The sequence below is a fragment of the Cavia porcellus genome, unplaced genomic scaffold, assembly GCF_034190915.1.
Source record: "Cavia porcellus strain 051 isolate PalLab524CR breed Dunkin Hartley unplaced genomic scaffold, mCavPor4.1 scaffold_16, whole genome shotgun sequence".
Taxonomy (NCBI): Eukaryota; Metazoa; Chordata; class Mammalia; order Rodentia; family Caviidae; genus Cavia; species Cavia porcellus.
This window is the reverse complement of record NW_026947499.1, coordinates 63,961,772-63,983,364: the sequence shown is the minus strand read 5'-3', so window position 1 is coordinate 63,983,364 and position 21,593 is coordinate 63,961,772. Positions and strand designations below refer to the sequence as shown.

Sequence of the window (21,593 nt, the reverse complement as noted above, 5' to 3'; positions counted from 1 at the left end):
AGAGAGAGAGAGAGAAAGAGAGAGAATTAATTAGGATTCTTACTAATCATAAAGTCGGATGATCTTATCACTGTGTTGTTGTAGTTTATTCAAGTAAGCTATTTCATTCCGATAACTTTCAATAGTTTGGTTATCTGCTTCTTCTAAGTTTACATATTTTATAGCATATATTTGTTTCTTTTCATTCAAGACCTGAAATACCTATATGGCACAATAAAGAGGAAAAAGTTCAGTATGCATCATTAGCACAATGTATTAGAAATATATACCTCAAAAGTATGAACTTAAAAATTTTCTCTATCAATACATAAGAAAAGTAATTTTAATTTGATATATGTTCACGACACTCTTAGTATGCTTTAGCCAAGGAAATGATGTAGAGAAAAAGACATTCAAAAGTGTTAACTATGACTAAGGCTGTAAGTAACAGACAAGTCTTTTCTTTGGTAGTGTTTTTTTTCCATTGGGTCTATTGCTGACATGTCTACTCATGTGGTGGAAGAAGATTAAAAAATATGTATTAATGTCATCTATCAACAAATTCAATAAAAAAATACAGTAGGTCTGTTTGTATAAAAATCCAAAAAAGGTTAAATCTGCAGGAATATGTTCTCCTAAATACACTGTGAAGATCTGTAACGTCCAGATGAAATTGCTCTGGCTCAATGCATGGTTAACTTTGAAGTAACACTGATAGAACAGATATCATGTTGAAAAGAAACCCTGCTAATGGCCTTGATGTGCAGCAAGGATGAAGTTTCTAAGCCTCAAGAATTCAAATACAAAATGCTAGTATATGTGAGTTATAGTCCCGTCTTCACTTTGCCATACTGACGTAAAAGGTTATTTAACCTTGATACCTAGCAGACACTGAAAACGAATAAAGAAGAGTGCAAGTGCATTCAAGGGTCACAAGCTAAGACTACACTAATAAGGAAGGTCCATTAAGTCCACAAAGATGGCTTGCTTTTAATTATTAAGTACAAAACTCTATTTAAAAAAAGGCGGAGACAGTCTGAGCTACCACAAGTAAGATTTGCTGATTGGCTGCATGTGTAATGAGAATAAGATTAATTAATTGGTTTTAGTCCAGCAGCTGGAAGAATGGAGTTGCCATTTACTGCAATAGGAAAGATTGCAATGCATGAGTCACAGCTGGACATACTGTTTTAAATGCCTTATAGCCCAAAAGAGATGAGCAATCAGGTTTGATGTGTAAGTCTACAAAGGTGAAGCCTGATCTGCAAAAACAAGGATGCAAATTGCCAGCAAAACATGGTATTTAAAGCCACAAAACCGGAAGACATTATCAAGGGAATGTGTTAGTTTAGAGACACAAGAGGGCAACGGTAGAGTCCTAGGTAAGGCACCACTGGGATCAGACATGTGGGGGAAAGTAAAAGGAAAAAGCCAGACTCAGAGAGAGTGAAAAAAGAGGAGCAGGTGGAAGAAAAACCCCAGGAGAGACAAGGATCAAACAAGCCTCTTGTATGGAAAACTATGTAACCTAAAAATAAAAGCTAAGGACTAGATTTAGCAAAAATATGGTGGTGCATGTCTGTAATCCCAGCACTCAGGAGGCTGAGGCAGGAGGATCACTAAGTTCAAGGCCAGTCAGAACTACACAGCAGGACCCTGTCCCACTCACCCCAAAAGAGGTTATAGCAATCATAAAAAACAGTTGTTTTGGTGAAACACAAAGTTAAAAAAAAATTGACTGCAATACATTTAAGAAAATAAGAATTAAATATGAATAGTGCTTAAGACACCTTTCGCCCATAATTAGAATCATATAATTTTATTATCTTAAAATCTGGTCTTGAGTCACATTTATTGATTTGTCATTAATGACGTAACACTAGAGAATAGAAGGAAACATGGGTAATGGAAAAGGGAAGTACATATGCACAGAGCAATGTATAGCATGCAACGTCTAAGACTGGTTCTGACAGTGAATTCTAAGTTAAAAGATCAGACACTGCTGTGATGGTAGAAGAAGCTGCAAGACCAAAAGCCGGGAGATGAGTGCTCAGGAAAGGTTTCTTGGGTTTTCACACTGAGCTACATCCTCAATCTTTTTTTACTTTGAGATGAGATCTAATTAAAGTTGCTCAGGCTGGCCTCAATGTTGAGATGCTCCTGCCTCAGCCTCTACAGAGTGCAGGGATTACAGGCAGGGACTGCTGTGCCCACCTTCAGGAAAGGTGGAATTATATACATTTAGAACTCAGATGAATTAAGGAAAGAATCTAATTCAAGAAACTCTTTTGTTACTAACATTTTGAAATGAAAACACACACACACAACTGAACAAAATGGATTAATGAAAATCTTTGATGAAGGATGAAGCAATTCATATCACATGAAAGAGCACTCAGGAGGCTGAGGCAGGAAGATCACTAAGTTCAAGGCCAGCAGTTCAAGCCACTCCTGTGGGAGTGCCAGAGTGGAGGGACAGGCTTGGAACTGAGGTCTCCAGAGGATGTGGCATTTTTTGAAGTGGGGAGAAGAGGGCGGGGGCGGGGGGAGGAGGAAGAGGAGGAGGAGGAGGAGGGAAGAGGAGGTTGTTAGAGCCTGAGGTGACTTTTTTTTGTTCTAGGACTACATGACCCTAAAAGCTAAATAAATAAATAAATTTTAAAAATAAATAAAAGTTTAAAATTTCTTATTTCCTAAATATTGCACATACTTACCTTACTTGAACCTCCACTGCCTATCTGCTTTAGTATGGAATAAATTCTTCCTTTAACTGAAATGCATTCATTTGAAGATCCTACAATCTAAAAATTAAAATATACAAAGTTCAAAGAATATGCGTAAAACACTAGTCTGCATATCATACAGTCAAATGTTCCCAATTTTAAAATTCTTTTAAAGTAATGCAACCATGATACAGTATTTTAAAAAGGGAACTTGCTTGGCAAACTTTAATCAAAGAAATAAACTTATTAAATTAATATGTAGACAAACTACTAAGGTCTCCATTAACTCACTTTTACTGATGAACATAGACAGAAAATTTAAGAAAATAACATCTAAAATCCAACATACAAACCCACGAACTATCACTTTTTTGTCTTTCTTTTCCTCAAACCTCTAACATATAAATACATACTTATAGCTCTGTTCCTTTTTCTCTCCTGGCATTATATGATGAAGGTACGTGCTAAAGTACTAAGAGCTCCGGAGGGAGTCCCCAAGTGCTCATTCCAGCAAGTGGGTCCCCCTGCAACATGCTGAGTGGTGTTCTGCAAGTTATTCCTTCCCTGAATGCACATCTTTCCCAGCAGACTTTCATCCTTTCCCTTCTGAAGGAAGATCTCAGTCCTTATACATGCTGGCGTGCTGAGGACTTATTTTAAGTTAATAAAAAAGCTGAAACATTAAGTTTTTGATAAAGGATTCTAACATTTTTTCTTGCTTACTTGCTTTTTGGTGGTGCTGGGATCTAGCTCAGGGCTTTGAATATGTTAGGCAAGCACTCTGTCGCTGAGCCATATGTCCTGCCCAGGATTCTAATTTATTTTAGCCTCTAGGGTTGAAAGACAATGTTAAGTCATGAAATAAGTTTCCCATAGGAATATATGTTGTGATTTCATCAAAGGCCTCAGGCTTCCTTCCTTTTTGTGTCTTCTCCATTCTTCCTTAAACTTCAGACACTGCTTAGAGAAGGCAGTCTGCTGTCCTTTCCCTTGGTGGCGGCTGGCGGCATTCGGAATGAAGGAGTTCTAACTTACCCTAATTCAATATGGTATGAGGTTCATTTCCTGCACAAGACATCCATGTCCGCTTCCTATAACCTCTACTCTGAGGCTAGAGTTTTCATAATGCAAAGTAAACAGCTTATTCTCTTGCTTCAACCTCTACCACTGCTTCCTGCTCCCGACCCGAAAGACCTATCAGCACTAGGACACATCCTGCCCTGAACCCCAGGGGTATCCTGGCATCCTGCCGAGCCTCCTGTCATTTCCCTCCAGACTCTGCCTCCTCCAAAAGGTGCTTCACGCGCCTTCTCTTGTTACTTCAGACTCATCTTCCAGATTTTGACCCAAACAGAGCCTGGCACAAGTTATAACTTAGTGTGTTTTGAATTAAACTTTTTCTACTATATAATTATATTGTCTCAAAACTCTTTCCACAGTAAGAAAAAGACAAAACTACTATCAAAAGTAGACAAAACTACTATCATCTAATTTGGGGGTCTATTTTTTTTAAATTATGGCAAAATATATGTAACCTAAAATTTACCATTTAATAATTTTCAAGTACAATCCTGGCATTGAGCACATTCACATCATTGTGCAAACATCACCATCATCCATCCCCAAGTTCTTATTATCAAACTAAAACTCTATGCCCACGAGGCAGAAACTCCATTTCTCCCTCCCCAGCCCAATAACCACCACTCCAATCCTGTCAATTTTTTCATCAATTGATTTTATAGGTAATTACTAGTTTTTGCTGTTTTATTTAAATAACAATTTCTGCCAACATTTATTATACACTAAATGCCATGCTGTTTTAAGAGTTACACATACTAATTAATACAACTACCTTTGGCAGCTTTGTCTCCATCTTTTATGGAGAATGAAATGGGCACAAGAGTTTAAGTAACTTGGGGGAAAAAATAAAAATCACACACTAGTGAGTGATGTGGTTAAGATGTATGCACAGGCCAACTGTCTATGAGGCTGTCTCTCAGAGTTACTATAAGCTAATGTCAGGTGCTGATGTCAAGAATGTCTTTTTTTTTTTTTTTTTCATATAGTAATGCAACCACCTCACCAAAATATCAGTTAGTTAGTAGTTCCTCTTCTTGCAACTCTAAAAACCTTGAAGATTTCTCCAAATGAATATTTATTAGTAAGTGAAATGGAACTGTTCACAAAGTGCTGAGTTAAACAGCTTGCAAACTCAGTTATAAGAGAAATTGTATTGCACTATTCAGACTGGGTCCTTGGGTCTTATTAATCAGGACAGCTCCATTCACTTCTTCAGTAACTATAACTCTCGAATTTACCATGCATCCCTTTCTGGGGTTATCAAAAGTTCTTTAGACCTTTCCTAACAACTAGATGCTGTTTTTAAAAAGGTCTGTCTGTCTGTCTGTCAAACTGACTGTACATAACGTAAGTCATCATAAACAAAGCTTCTCAAACCTGTAGGTTCTGCAGAGGAGTGACAGGAACTTGCTGCTGCTGCTGCTGGAGGCAGCTGAATCGGCTGTAAGGGGTTGATGATGGACACACTGGGAGAAAGCTGTTCTTGACCACTGGAGTTCTAAAACTAGAAAAGATCACTTTTACCCTTAATTCAAAATACTAAAATTTTAAATAAACAAGATCCCCATTGAGGTTTCATGTGTTTCAAATAGGCTGATACAAACTTGGAAGTGTTACATTGAACAGATCCCAAGTTAGTTTTTATGTTAGGGCTGATATTTGTTTATTCTAGCTACATTACCACCAACTATTTTATTTGAGGGAATTCTTTGTGAAGCAAATTTTTGCTTGTCAGACAAGAGATCTTTATTACTAAAATAAGGAAGATGGCATTTAAAATTAGTAGTATTATTTTACAAGAAGTTAAGACACAGACCAGCTTGTGCTTAAACACAGACTCCAAGTGCTTTTGAATAACAACATTCTATAATCTGGTAAAAATATCTAAAAGTTAATTACACTACAAGAGTCTGGCCTTTAACTCCTTCAGTACACATGGGCCCTTTGCTTATTACCTGGCCTGCTAACCATTACCTGTCTGTTCTACCTCTATAACAGTACTTGGCACAAAGGATGACTGTAAATATTAATAATAATCTAATTATCACAAGAAATATCTATATCGCTATTTTAGTTAGCAATCATTCTTTAAAATACTCTACATATAGTAAAAAGGAGCAATATATACCAAAATTATACTAAATAGGTAATCCTCTCATTGTGGAAGGAGGCCAGTTCCAATTAAGATCAAACATCATGGACTTGTTACCAATTATTACAAATATATTAAAAATACTAATATTACAAATATATCAAAAATACAGCCACCAACTGAAAATGAGGTACTATACCCTTTTCTTTATTCTTGTAATACTCCTTATGGTTCCTATTAATGAGCACTGACCATCCATCCGACTTCTTCACTCATCCCTTATTCCTATCTATTCAGGTTTTACTACTTTGAACACCTTCAGAACTATGTGAACTACACAACCAGCCTCTTCCAAAAAACTATCACACTCCAATTAACACTTTTCATGACCATATTTATCCATCCTTTATCCATTCTAGGAATGCTTACCTTCCTTTACAGTATCTCTAAGAGAAGTATCCAAGAGACAAATGCAAGGTTTTTAAAAAGGGTTTCTTCCTTAGAAGATTTACAGGTTGTAAATACAAATATGACAATACTATATTTATAATAATCCTTCATAATATGGTTATATTTTATAATATTCTACATAATATATCCTATAATATTCTACATCCTATATAATATATATCCTATATAATACTACCCTTTATAATACTAATGTTATGGCTACGTCTTCCCCTTTATGTTTTAGATTAAAAACATGATGCTAAGAAAAATAATAATTTGCAAGGATGGAACCTCAGATCTATTTGAGATTAGATGAACCTCAAAATCCATGTTATTCCTACTTTTATCATTCTGAGTCCTGAACCAGCTACCAAAGGTAATTACCAGTTCATGTAATCATCCAGGGTATTGCTACTTGGTGTCTGACAAATAGATTTTGGATCAATCCATTTAGGCACTGATAAGGGTGGTGACTGCTTTGAAACTGACAAGACAGGTTGCTCAACAGTGGTGTGTTTCTGCTAAAAGAAAATTCAAAATGTCACGATTTAGAATTTCTAAATTAGTAGCCTGTTCAATAACTTAACAAGCACCATACATCTAAAATAACAGAAATATGAGAAGTGAAATCATACTAACACAGGTAAGCATATGTATTTTAGACTTCAGTAATTTTCTAAAACAGTTCTTTTACTCTGAACTTTCAAATCTAACATATTCTGCTCAAAATGATTATAAGTGAAACTATTTAACAAAGCAAGACTTAACATCTTTCCTCCTCAGTTTCTGTAATAACTGTCACACATTTCATAATAGGAAACAGCAGGGAGTAGAGGTCTAGCTCAGTGGCTATGTGTGAGGATATGAGTTTGATCCAGCACCAAAAAACAAACAAACAAAAATAACAGATAAACACTAATGATTTAGCAAAAAGCAGAATGGCAAAAGCCTATCTGTACTTTTCTCTCTCATATGACACAAAGAACCAGTACAGTTCATCTCAGATAAATCCCCAAAGGATAATAAAGGAACATCTTTCACAGTCAGGATCACAAAATAACAGGCTAACGGCTGAATCTGGCCTGTCTCCTGTTTGTGTAAACCAGCTTTCCCTGGAGTACAAGGATGTGCATTTGTTTCCACATGGTCTATGGCTGTTCTCCTCCTCCAATGGCAGAGTTGAAAACCTGCAATGGGGGCTATCTAGCCTGCAAAACCTACTAACCCTTTCCATAAAGTTTACCAACCCCTACTCCACAGCACCTCAGCCAAGCAGAACACTAGTTTTCTTGAAGATAGGTAGTAACTAAGCACTCTACTTTCTCCAGAGGTTCACCTCAATATGGAGACAGTTGTACTTACTAGTATTTCCAGTGATTTAGAGTAAACTGATTTCTCTATCCTATCAACCCCACCATGCTCCTGAGAACTATGATGGATTAATCTCTTCTGCTTTGTATTCTGCAGTCCTCCTAAATTCTGAAGATAACTACAAAATCTCTTTTGCTGGATAAACTTAAGACTTTCTTGTGCATATGTATGTGTATGTGCGTGCACAGATTAGTGGTGAAGATGTGATTGAGAAACTGCTATAGTAAGATTACTGAGCAAGAAAATGGAAAAGACAGTTACCACACAGTGGGATGTTGGCATTTAATTTTCTGGAGGTCAGAAATGAAGGTACAGGAATGGGTGGTTAAAGTTAAATTAAGGATAGCTGTGAGAGGAACAAATAATGAATTTGAAGACCGGCTGGCTGTAGGACTAGTTATACAGAGACGTGTAGAAGTCAGCAAAAACAAAGACAGTTGCTAGGTTTTGTGTGACCCACAGCCTAGTATCTACAAAGAATGATGGGGAATCACTAAGATTGTCAGAGATGACAGCAATGAGGAAGGAATAGGACTGTGTACCTACAAAGCAGAATCTTCAAAAGAGCAGGCCTTTAACAAAAAGAGAAACAGGCTGGACACAGCAATGGGGAAGAGTTTATGGACGTAAAGCTGGTGAGATGTGACACAAAAAGAAATATCCCTTGAGAGGGTCGCTGGACAAGCAGCGACTCCAACAATCTGGCTAAGTGTACTAACCAGTGGTGTACAGAATATTAACTGCTACCAAACTTCAGAATATTGTTATTTCCTAAAAAGAAACCCCACAACCATTAGAAGTCACTCTGTCAATATTTCGAGTCTTGAGAATACTGGATAATCTATCTTCCATTTCTATGATTTGTTTATCATGATCATTTTACATAGACAAAATCATATACCTTAGGTTTTTTTGTGTGTGATTATTTACAATATTCCATTATAAGAATGTATCATTACATATTCATCAGTTGATAGAAATTTTGTTATTTCTGCCTTTGGGCAATTATGAAAATGCTACTGTGAACATACATGCACATACAACTCGATTTTAACTACTTTGAAGAACTGCTAGACTGTTTTCCAAAGCTATTATACTAGTTTGCATTTCCACCAATGGTGTTGAATGGGCCCTAAAATGCTTGTAATCCTCAACACTTGTTACTGCTTTGTTTTAATTATAGCCATCCTAGTGCATATAAAGTGAAAAATTGTGTCTTTGGCGTGCATTTCACTAATGACCCTTCCCCTTTGAGTGTCTGTATAAGGATCAAACCCAGGGCCATTAGCATGCTAAGCATGTATTCTACTTCAGGGCTATGCTAGCAGCCCCACTAAATGAGTTTTAAATCCCTTTACCAGCATACTGTATTTACAAGTTCTAGGAGGAAGAAAAGAAGGGGAGCTTATTTAATATGACCCATAATTCAAACTACTTAGATCCTTTTTGTCCCCATTCCCTAAAACAGTGGTCCAGGAAATTCGAGGGAAAGGGTGGTCCTCATGACACAATCAGGAGTTCTGAATGGTTAAATAATATTTTCATAGTATACTAAAACTGCACTAGCCTTTTTGCTTTTATTTTCTCCCAAGTATATACTAGTTTTCCAGAGACTATATGAAATGTAATAAAATAGATTAAATATAAAAGTAGATACAAGAATCATCTTCTACTAAGTCAACTATTAAAAAGATTCACAAAAATTGCACAACAATGCCATTTTTCTTACCAAAACTATTTCAAGAAAAATTTTTTTGCCGGATATGGTGACCCACATCTATCCATCACATCACCCTAGGAGGCAAAGGCATTTCCAACAATGGTGTTGTACGGGCCCTAAAATACTTGTAAGCCTCAATACTTGTTACTGCTTTGTTTGAATTATAGCCAGAGAATGGCAAGTTTGAACCCAGCCTGAGTAATTTAGCAACCTAGCAAGACCTTGTCTCAAAATTTTAAAACAACTTTTAAATTAAAAAGCAAATGTAAGTAAGGGCCGAGGGTGCAATGGGTTTGAATGTCAGTACTACAAAAAAGAAAGAAAACTTCAATGTTAAAAACTTTTATTTATATTCACTGGTAACACATTTACATTGGTTATTTTTAATCAACAAATACTTTTTAAATGTCTTGGTTTTGGTTTCTAATACACTAAACGAAGATAAACATAATTCACATGAACCAAAGTTCCTAAGGGTCCTCCATGAAGAATGTAAAGGGATCTGGAAAGCACAATGTGAGACAATCACCAAGTCAGACTACAAGGCTTTCCTGCTTCCTACCTCCCTCCAACGCAAACAAAAAAACCGAAATGCTACAAATTTACAGACATTGTCTAGTAGATGTTTTACTATGTTCATGCTACAAATTTACAGACACTGTTTAGTAGATGTTTTACTATGTTCGTCAGTGGTTATGACCATAGGGAACTGGTGGTCAAACACTGATATAACACACAGGTTCAGAGATTAGTATATGGTTTTCTGTCAACGACTGGACTGTGAACATTTTAGGCTTTGCAGGACTAAGGTTTCCATTGCAACTCATTGTGAGTTTATAGCACAAAAGTATCTTCAGATAAGTAAATAATGAGTCTGGTTGTATTTCAATAAACTTTATCAACATAGGTCGGAAACTAGATTTGATTCGCTATGTGTTTGCCAATCCCTGCACACAAACTAATTCATAAAACATGGCACTTAAGCACTGAACAAAAGAAAATAACATGGTCACCACAGTGTAGAAATGCATTATTATGAATAGCTGCAATATTGTACTTTAAGGGAAAAAAAGTTACCTCTGTATTAACCTTTGGAGTTATGTCTGGAATATGTCGCTGATTTGAAAGTACAGCAGGATTCTGGTTCACGCATTCTGACTGTCTTTTAGATTGCCATTGTTTCGGGGTGCTTTCTGGAAACTTTGGTTCTTGATACTCCTTAGTTTCTGAAATTATTTTTGTTGTCATTAAAAGGCAATGATATTTGATAATAACAAAGACAGGGCATAGTGACATCTATATGTAATTCTGGCCACAGACTGAGATAGAACCACTTAAAATCATGCATGCAAGCCCAGCTGAGACATCATACCAAGATCCCTATCAAAAAAAGACAAAAACAAAAATGGTATAAACTATATACAGTGTAACAATGTTGCTATTCCTTTATTATTTGATTATGAAATTTTGTGAGATTAAAATAAAAAACACAAGAAATAAGTGAGCAGATAACTCAGGAGTCTGATGCGGGGCAACTTAGTAAATGTCTGTCTCAAAAAAAACAAAAACAAAAACGCTGGGTATAAAAGCCCTACAATCCCTAGTACTACAAAAAAACCCCAAAACAAACTCCCCCTACACACAAAAAAACCCTAAAAGTTTTAAGCCAGCTATTGACAGTTTGCTTCTACTGAATAAATTTTACAAAGCTGTGACACAAACACATTCCTAAATTGATATTCAGTTTTGTTAAAGACCATCCCAGACTTCAAATACTCTGGAAAGAGAAAATAATGTACTATTTTTCATATTTCTCTAGTTTCATTAGCCTATAATTTACTTTAAGGGTCTATAAACAAAAATGACTCAGCAATATGTTTAATACTCTGTAAATACAAAAATTTTATTCCCTCATAATAGATGCAAAAATCCTAAACAAAATATTAGCAATTGATATATGATATCAAATTACTATAGCCAAAGCAGGTTTATTCTTAAATGAATGTAATACGTGATAAGTATATTATAGAGAAAGAAAATATGAAGAACTCAATAGCTTCAGAAAAAGCATTTAATAAAATTCAGCACTCAGTAATAAAAAACTCAGCAATCTAGGTATAAAACAGAACCCAACTGGGGAAAAAAAATAATCAAGTTATAGCATATACAGCTAAAAATTCCTTGTGAATGTGATTATTGTGTATACCTAAAATGTACCAATAAACTTAGTTTTTAAAGATTTCAAAACATAAATAAAAATAAAATAAAACAGAATCCATTCAATATGACAGTAGCTATAAAAATCTATAGTGTGGCCAAAGTTGGGAAAGCATTAGACTGAAAAATTCTACATTAATCATCATACTAAGGGTAAAATACTGAAAATTTTCTCTTGAAATAAGGAATGCAAGAAGAATTCTACCTATCATTCTTTCTCTTCATAATGATACCGGAGGTGTTAGCAACTGTAATAAGGCAAGGAAAAAAAATGAAAGCTAGAGATTAGAAAAGAACAAAAGTGATATTATTTTCAGACAACACAATTCTGTTGCTACAAAACCCCAAACACAAGAGAAAACTGTTAGTATTCAATGAATTTAGTAGTGTTGCTGTACCTAAGATCAGTAAGTAAAATCAATCATGTTTTCATACACTAGCAGTATTTTAAAAAAAAGTCACAGTACAAAAAAACTCACTATTCAGTAAAAGATATGCACGATTTCTACACAGAAAAGGATTCTCTCCATGTTTTAAATAAATCAAAGGATATGCCAATTTAGTAAACTTGAGAGCTGAACAATAAAGATATCAATTTGTCCCATATTTTCTTTTAAGTTCAATTAGATTTCAGCTAAATTTCCATTATTTGAAAAGCAGAAACTGCTATATGGATTCTAATATTTATATGGAAATCCAAAAGGCCCAAACTAGTCAAAATACTCTTAAAGAACAAAGCTGGAAGGTTTATATTAAGAGGCACCATGACTTAACTGCAGTAGTAAAGACACAATAAACACAAAGGCAAAATTTACTATGGAACAAAGAAGAGTTCAAATACAGACAATTACACAGAATCACCTTATCTACAAAAATTTAGGGAAGAAAAAGATGATCTTTTCAATAAATGCAACTGGGATACACACATGAGGGAAAAAAATGAATCCTGACCCTAGATCTTTAGCATGCATAAATATCAAATTCAAGTAAAAGAATCTCAATGGGAAAGGTAAAATCATAAATCTGAAAAATATGAAAATATATTTCTGACCTAAGAGCACAGAAAGGTTTATTTAAAACTGCAGAAAGTATTCACCACATAGCCAAAGACTGATAAGTAAAATACATTAAAATTAAGAATTTATCATCAAAAGCCTTCACCCAAAAATGGGAAATTATTTGTAATACTTGTATCCAAAAAGAGATTTCTATCTCGGTCATATCTCATCAAAAATAAAATCGATGAGGGCCTGAGGCATCCCTCAGCAGAAGAACACATGCTCAGCCTGTCCAAGCCTGAGTTCCTCCCCAGCATCACACAGGCACATATGCAATACAAAAAAGAAAAACTAATAGGAAAAGGGGGCACAATTCAACTGTTTCAGCCAGGAGTTGTGGCACAAACCTGTAATTCCAATACTCAGGTGACAGAGGCAGGAGGATTGATGCAAGTTCGAGGCCAACCTGGCTACATAGTGAGACAGTTTTAAAAATAAATAAAATTCCACTGCTTCAAAGAGGGTGTCCAAATGAGGAATGAAAGATGCTCAATAGTAGTATCAGAATGCATAAAATTAAAAACTGACACCACAAAACTCAAAGAAAAATGCTGACCAAGGATCCTACGATTACTTTGGGAACTTCAGCACTAGCTATCCAAGCTGAGCTGATGTATACCCTGTGTCCCAGCAATTCCACTCTTGGTATACACTCAACGAAATGTGTATATACATGAACCAAAAGAAAAACCAAAATATCTATAGTAGTATTATCTATGAGATTTTAAAAAACCCTGTTACCCCTGTACACATAGATAGACTGCAGCATATTCATTCAATGAAGCATTATACACGGGCTATTTCCAACTTGGCCTCCCAAATGCCTCTTTACTTGGTGTGGACCATACACAAGCTGAACATCCATCCTATGCAGCAAGAAAAAGCAAGTAAACTATACACTATAACATGAACGGGTTCTACAGACAATGGTGAATGAAAGCAGCAGACACAACACAACATACTATTTCATCCTCAGCTGTCAGAAATCAGAAAGATGATTATATGTGGAAGAAGAGAGGCACTGACTGGGAGAGGACCCAGCAGGCTACTGGGGTGCTAAAAATGTTCTTTCTCATTTGGAAGACTAGTTGCAAGTATGAATTCATCTGTGACACTGTACTGGGCTGTACTAGTGAATTGGGTAGTTTTCTATTTTACCACAGATTAGGTTTTATTAGGTAGTGGGGATGGGGAGAGGATATGGCACACACCAATAATGCCCACAGTTTGAGAGGCTGAAACAGAGGGATCAAGTGTTTGAGCTCAATCTTGACAACTGAAGGACTTATAGATCCTGTCTGAAAAATGTAAAAAGAGTTGGTAATGTAGCTCAGGGTAAAAGGCTCTGGGTTCAATTCCCAGTACTGTAAAAATAAATGAGCAAGTAAGGAAATAAATAATCAGGTACAGTATAGTGCACTCAACAACATTCATTGAAAAATACTAAGTTGGTATCAAGTGAGTAGTACTAACAAGCATATATAACTGACTCAAACCAGTTTTAATAGCTATCAATAAAATATAAAATATGAACAGTTTCCACCAAATATTAGGAATAGGAATCTGCTCTTAATCAAAATAATGGCTTTAAAAAAGACTATTATAGCATGACAATGTCTGCACCTGAGGCTTTCCTAGGACACTGGACTTGGAGGATTAAAAGCAGAAAAGTACAAAGCATACGATCAGGCAAGACTCGCCTGGTCCCAGAGTTCCTCCTCTGTCCTATTCTGACAACTGAGCCAGGACATAACCATTCTATCAATGATCAAAACAAAAAAACAAAAACTTAAATAGTACTGTGTAAGCTTAAAAAAAAATTAAAATGAACTTTCAAAATTTACCTAGCCTTATTTCCAAAGTCTAAGCTATCTGTGTTACATGTTCAGCATGAACAGTATATTGTTCTAAAATGTTCCATTTTTTGCCTAAGCTATTCCTTCCCTTTGAAGTGCTTTATTATTGTAATTTCCCCATTTAAATCCTATCAGTTCTTCAAATTTTCTCTCTTCCTCCACAAACTACTTATTTTCCCTAAACCAAATTAGTTTCTTACTTTACTTATGTCATTTACGTGGCTCCCATACAATCTCTACATTCTACCCAGCATTACATTTATATATCTCTACTTATCTTCCATAAACTCCTTAGAGCCTTAGAGCACTGTCTCAATCATCTGTATATTCTAGAACATTTAGAGTTGGGGATTTAGCTCAGCGGTAGCAGTGCCTGGTTGACAAGTGCAAGGTTCTGAGTTCAATCCCCAATTAAAAAAAAAAAAAAAAAAAAAACCCTTTATTATAGTATCCATATAGTAGAAAATCTTATCTAATTAACAATGAAAGAGCTGCCATATAAACAGCTTCTATGTCCTTTCCAAAAAATCTGTCAAGCCAACTGTGAACAAGGCAGAGGTGAGATAAATTATCAGACCTGCCCTGATAAGGCAGAAACTGTGAGAACTTCAAAGACAAGAAGTCTTGGAGAGAATGGAAAAAAAAAATTTTAGTTCCATTGTATTTTCCCTCCTTTCTTCATCTTATGCATGTTCTAGGCAAACGAACTCCCTTTGCTATAGGAATCACTGTTTTTCATCCAAGTTTGTCTCATATTGGTAGCTATTTAACTATAAAGTGGTCTTTTTAACTGAAGGAATAATTATTGATTCTGTTATTCTTACCTTCTAATTTAGTTAGAAGACTTGATTCAGTTTTATTCTTCAGAGTTACTGAATCAGTATTAAGTTCAAAACTCTTTTCATCTGATACCAGAGATTCCATAGAATGGGTATTTTGAACAGACTAGATGAAAAAAAGATTTAAAGTCCTATTAACGGTAGTAATATTGTCATACAATTCAATATATTAAAGTCTTATCTATGTGAAAAGATTGCTAGCACAATTATCTGTTATACTTACATGTAGATTCAAACTTCCAGAAATATTAACAGCCTGAATTATTACTTAGAATAGGAAGGGCCTTAACCAAAAATTTGGCCAATTGGCTTTCAGTGGGTATCTTATTCAATTTCTAAAATATATTTCCCTTAAAGAATAAAAGGATTAGAAAGATCAAATCCAACCTAGACCAAGCCTTGCAACAAGAGAAAATTTAATGATTCTGATTGTATTTTATCTCCAAAAATAACAGCATTCATAAAAATTAACATTTGTATAATCCCAAGACAACAATTATTCTAAATCTAGAGAGTAAAACTTTTTTCTGCAAATAAGCACTCTTCTCTAAGACAGCCAAGATTAGAAAAACTTAGTATCTTTAATCTATGACATTGGAAGGGTGATATAGTACAAGACTAGAGGTTTAGGTCAAGTATTATAATAGTAATAACCCCTAAGGGGAGAAACATCACATAGCACTAAGAACTAAGGTTACTTCTTGTCTTTGAAGTTCTCACAAAGTTTCTCTGCCTTATCAGGACAGGTCTGATAACTTATCTCCTCACCTTTGCCTTAATATTCTGGTTCTTCCTCAATGTCTTACCAAAACCATAGGTTTAAAAAGATCAAGAATAAAATTTGGGCTACCCCCACTATGCCCACATCCTGCTTATGCCTAGTAAATGTTACTTTATGGTTCTCCCAAGAGACAGTCAATCCTTCGTTTTTATCGGGATCGAACTCACAACTGCCTGCTTGCAAGGCAGGCGCTTATGCCGCTGAGCTAAATCCCCAGCCCCTGTTCCATCTCTTAACCTCTGAGAAGTACCATCCAGGACTTCTGTACCATCTCCCGTTGGTGGTCCCGTATCTCCTGTCTTAAGAACACTGTTGCAGGTAGGTAGGCCTTGGACCCTTTCCCCAGAAAGTTACATGAGTCTGAGATCAGAAATGTTTATTTCACACACATATTTAAATACCTTTAAATTTCTCAATTCAGAGGAATTATTTCCACTTGGTTTAGATGCAGGGATAATCAAATCTCGACATTCTGTTCTAGAGATCTGCCTATTACCCAGGAAACAAAATAATTTTAGTGTTTAATTTGAATTAATCTTTTAAGTATTTTTTATTTTAAAATTTGTTTTTTAACAATACTTTTTTAAATTGGAAGAATCTCGCACAAAAACCAGTTTTAAAATGGACATGATTCTAATACAAAAGTGACTAAACTAGAAAATTAGATATTGGGTAACAACAAAAGCAATAAGGAGATATCTGTCAATGTCTTTATTACCTAAGAAGTAACAGCTGGAATTACAGTAACGCAGTGGGACATGATAAGTATATAGATGAAACTACGCTTCAGATGACAAATAGCTTAACCAGGGAACAGGGACTCTTTTGTAGGCCTCCATACATGTAGCACCAGCCTATCCTAACAGGTACCAAGAATATAGTGGGAGTTGGAGACATTTTTGTTGTTTTGGATTCTTTTTGGAATGTGCAAGTCTCCTTTACACTTCATTTATATTGATATTTGAAACAAAAGAGCAAGATGAAATCATAAAGTGATGGAGTTTCCCAGCATAGTGGTACATGCACTTTGGGAGGCCTAGGCAGGAGGATCACAAGTTTGAGCCCAGCCTTGGTGGCTGAGCAAGATCTTATCTCAAAATAAATATTGAAAAAAAAGAGCTGTGGCTGAAGATTGGTGCAAAAGCCCTGGGTTCATTCCCCAGTAGCACAAAAGGGGAGCAGTATTTAATAAAACTGCTCTTTAAATACCAATATTTAGTTAAGGTGTAAATGTAAAAAGAATTTAATCATTGATGACACTAAGTATAATCAGTTGTCTTTCTCTCAAGTTTATTTGCAAAATGATTCATTGGAACACAAGATTCTTCCAATATAAATAATATTACACATGGTGATTAGAGTTAAAAATAAGCCAGAAAAATTCCTTTAGCTGAGCTAGACTACTATATTACCAATTCTTTTAAGAGAATAAGCATTCAAATTAAAGTAAAGAGAACACATTGGATGTGATAAATGATATTTCACTACCTACAATGTCCCACTTTTTTAGAGATAGGGTTTTGCTATGCTGCCCAGGCTGGTCCTGAAACCCTGGGCTCAACAAATCCTTCTGGTTTACCTTCCACAGTAGCTGAAACTGAAGTGATATAGCACCTCACCCAAACATAAGTTAACTTATTCTATGTTTTTCAGGGCAAGGATGGAGCACCAGGCTTCATGCCTATAAAGTAACAAAGCTAAACCTCCAAGCCCTGTCCCATTTCTTGAAGTCATCAATTCGGAAGCAAATGGAAGAACATATCATCTTTCCCATTGATAGTGAGCTGGAAAAGATACCGGTCCACAGATCACCTTGTACCCCTAATACAGACTATGCTCAAGGAAGAGAATCTTACCAGAGAGGCTACCATAAGTAAGAATGCTTCCAGGTGTGAAGTTTTAATGTAGGGATGTTACATCCCTTTAGACTTCATGGTCACTGAATTTTTTTTAATATACTTTTCTAATTCTTTATTAGTTCCTTTAGTGAATATTTTTAGTGAGGAAAAGAGCAAGGTGGTCATTTTCTCTTTGTTCCTAGAGAAAATATTTAGAAGCTCAGTAACTTCTAGTAATTACTGATGAGTAGTAATTAAATAATTATTGTGACACAGTAAAAGATTTAAAACCAGTTTCCATCAATTTTTAAATATATATTAAAAAGTTAAAACTCAAACATACCTCTTTGTAAAACTTGGCATAACTGACTCATCTGTCTTCATTTGATAATCTGGACTATTTAGAAGGTTAACTGGGACTCTTCCAAATGGGCAAGACTAAAAATATTTGAAAGATTTAAGTAACTGAGAAATGAAGTGTTTACTACTATTACCTTAAACAAAGTACACTGAAAATAACTTACCCGTTTAGTTTTGTTAGCTTGTTTTAAGGGATTTCCATGAACTACTTCTGCATCTTGTGGAGGCACATTCTCCCTAAAAAGAAAGACAATGCCCCCAATTTTCCAAAGAGTAATACTAAAATGTATTTCCATTTTACTGTAAAGCATTGTTGCTATACTTACTTGACATGCATATATGTGTGTATAGTTAAATAGATGACGAACATATAGGAAAAAAATTCAATTTTCTTACCCATATAAAAATCTGGCTTTAGTGGCTGGCCCTCTAGAATCACAACCGACGCTTCTATTCTGCAAATGTCCAAGCGAACTGGAGAATGATTCTTGAGCAGTTAATATTGAGGCTGTAAAAATTTCAACTCCATGATTAAATTTGTAAGGACATAAGGGATACACAAAAAAATAAATCTTATAAATGAGAATACCTACAAAGTCAATTCAAAATAAATATGTGCCCACAGGTAAGGTAAGTAGACATAAAGATGTTAATAAGATAATGTTAAATGTTATATCTCTTCAAATTATTTTAAGTGTATAACTATCTTATCCAGGTAAAAGCACATTCTCTATTTATAAAAGCCATCCTCTTGTTTTTTTGATTCGGAAAAAAAAGAGATAAATTTCAACAACATTGTAAAGATCTTTTTAGTTCTAAAAAAACCTTACTTCCTTTATATTTATAATTAATCTTAAAATTTCAACCTTTCCATATAAATGAAAATTTTCTGTAATATTATCCTCAACTCTTGCTTGCTGTATTAACCTACCACAGAAGAGTATTAGCACACATTAGTAGTCACCTGATAAACTCTTCTTTTCCTCCTCTGAAAGCAGCTGCTTTTTTTGGAGGTTTAAATTACGCAGCGCAATTTCCAGCATTTCTAGTGGTACTGCTCCACTATCCACAGCTTTCTGGAGAAGTTGTTTACTTTTTTTGAAATTACCTACCAAAGTAGAAAATAACTGTCAATTTATGCAGCAGTTACCCTCATCCTCAGGCATTAGGACCTAGGAAAAAATTTAGAAGACTAAAGCAAAAATATCTTGTCAGACACACACTTTATCTCAAAGACAATCAATCTATTCTCTCCAGGCATATAGTCAACTCTTTTGGTAACAACTCATCTCAAAATAGTTTTGTTGTGTAATACACAATTGACATGGTATTAGCTTACCATCATTGTTCATTTCCAGAAGTAAAAGAAGTTTAACAAAGCAAAATAAAAGCAGAGGCCAAATGTAGCATTAGAATCAGGCGAGAATTCTGCATGTTACAGTAGTCCTGAGAGCAGCAATCTTTTATGACACACCCTAAGAAGCACCACTCAGAGTACCACCTAGGAAAGAATAGGCTGGCATCGTTTGCTAAGAGAAATCTTTCATCAAAAGGATTTTTGTTGGGATGGGGGAGCCATGATAAAGATTAACCAGTAGAGACACACTAGTCTCAAAATTAAAAAAACAAACAAAACCACAAAAAAACTGAGATAGTGGTAATTTTCTGATTACAAATAATCAAATTTTATTTCAGACACAAATATCGCTAGTATGCAACATACAAATATTAAATGTATTTATCACATATCTTAAGGAATGTGCTATCAACAGTCACGAGAGCTGCTAAGCTATACGTGCTTAGTATTTAAAGAAGATTAAGAGCTGCCCTCTAATCTTTGACAGTTTATAAATTTTAAAGAATGTGAACATTATTTGACAGTGCTTAAATCCACACATGTATTGAGAGTAGTGTAATATTTCATATAATTGTCTTAGACAGCAAAAGAAAAACCTTTAAAAAAAAGAAAAACCTTTTGAAAATCTGTTAAAAACTATGGGACATTCTGTACTTCTACAAACATGTGCATACACAACCAAACTATGTGTAGGATTTCAGGGACACAGTACATTCCCTGACAGCCTATCAACCCTGTTCAAAATAATCACAATTTTCACCTTAAGGATACATACTATTACATTGCAGTACTATGAATTTTCCTTTTATAGACAATTGAATTTGATTTTCAATATTTTTTAAAGTTGTAAAATTTATAGGTGCTGCTGAGAAGACGTAACACTCAAACATAAGTGGATTGGTGAAACAGTGTTAAAGGCTTAGCCAAAACTATTCTAATAAGCAAGAATGAAGAATTGATTTTTTTAAGCAAGAATGAGATGATTTTGTTAAAAAGTAATCTGACAGCAAACAGGATAAATGGAGAAGATTCAGAAACAAATTGTACAGGTCAAAGTTTAGGGTTCTCAAACCATTACCAAGTTGTATATTTTAATCCCAATTTCAGTCCTGAAGAGTTCTCTCTAGTGAACACACTCAATTTTACCCATCATCACGATGATTCTGTTAATAGGGATTAAGATTTTTACCACAGGGTAGTACATGGGATCCAAGCTGTAGCACAAACAAGTGGACGGAAAATAGGAAGACTTGGCCAGAGCATAGGCTGGTACACTGAAAGGCCCCAAGAAATGGGAAGGCTAAACATACCTGAGGAATAGATGTTCTAGCCCTACCCAAAGGGCCCAGAAAAATAAAGAACCAGGTACCCAAACTAATGTTTTAATAGTAGTTTTGGTTTTTTTTTTTAAAAAAACTACTAATCAGATGGGTGAGGGATATAGATAGCTCAGCAGTGCAGCACCTGACTGGCAAGTGTAGTTCTGAGTTCGATTCCTGTACCAAAAATAAATAAATACAGCATAAAAATGAAAAAAATTAAATATTGTATCTATATTTAATGTATATTTGGTGCCAAGAAACCATAGCTTAAGAAAAGTATAATTTAAATGTCTCACATCTTTCACTGTACAAATACCAGTGAAGAAGCTACTATATGTTAGATGTACTAACCGAACAGTACAATGTTCATTTCTGTGGATTAATCCTTATACATAGAAGATAACAAATATTCTGTTTATGCTTAGGTAGCACCACCTCCCTGTAATCTCCACTGATCAATTTTAATGTTTCTTGCCTTAAATTCGCAAATATATGATTTAATATTAAAGTGTATTACTATAGGATGTCATCTTTTACTTAAATGTTGGGC

At 35.0% G+C, this 21,593-nt stretch overlaps 1 protein-coding gene across 2 annotated transcripts in view; it reads right to left on the bottom strand.

The window, feature by feature from the left end:
• Ttk (TTK protein kinase) overlaps positions 1-21,593 on the bottom strand; it is a 36,652-nt gene that overhangs the window by 10,128 nt on the left and 4,931 nt on the right. Inside the window, exons 5-15 of one of the 2 annotated variants that reach the window (XM_023560927.2) lie at positions 19,329-19,472; positions 18,761-18,872; positions 18,529-18,601; positions 18,348-18,442; positions 16,568-16,655; positions 15,371-15,491; positions 10,493-10,641; positions 6,709-6,845; positions 5,160-5,286; positions 2,694-2,780; positions 44-201 (exon numbers count right to left, since the gene is read on the bottom strand). In XM_023560927.2, the coding sequence (XP_023416695.2) occupies positions 44-201; positions 2,694-2,780; positions 5,160-5,286; positions 6,709-6,845; positions 10,493-10,641; positions 15,371-15,491; positions 16,568-16,655; positions 18,348-18,442; positions 18,529-18,601; positions 18,761-18,872; positions 19,329-19,472 (1,291 nt within the window). The remainder of the gene's footprint in view (positions 1-43; positions 202-2,693; positions 2,781-5,159; positions 5,287-6,708; positions 6,846-10,492; positions 10,642-15,370; positions 15,492-16,567; positions 16,656-18,347; positions 18,443-18,528; positions 18,602-18,760; positions 18,873-19,328; positions 19,473-21,593) is intronic. The other variant, XM_063226934.1, reaches the window with a different exon arrangement.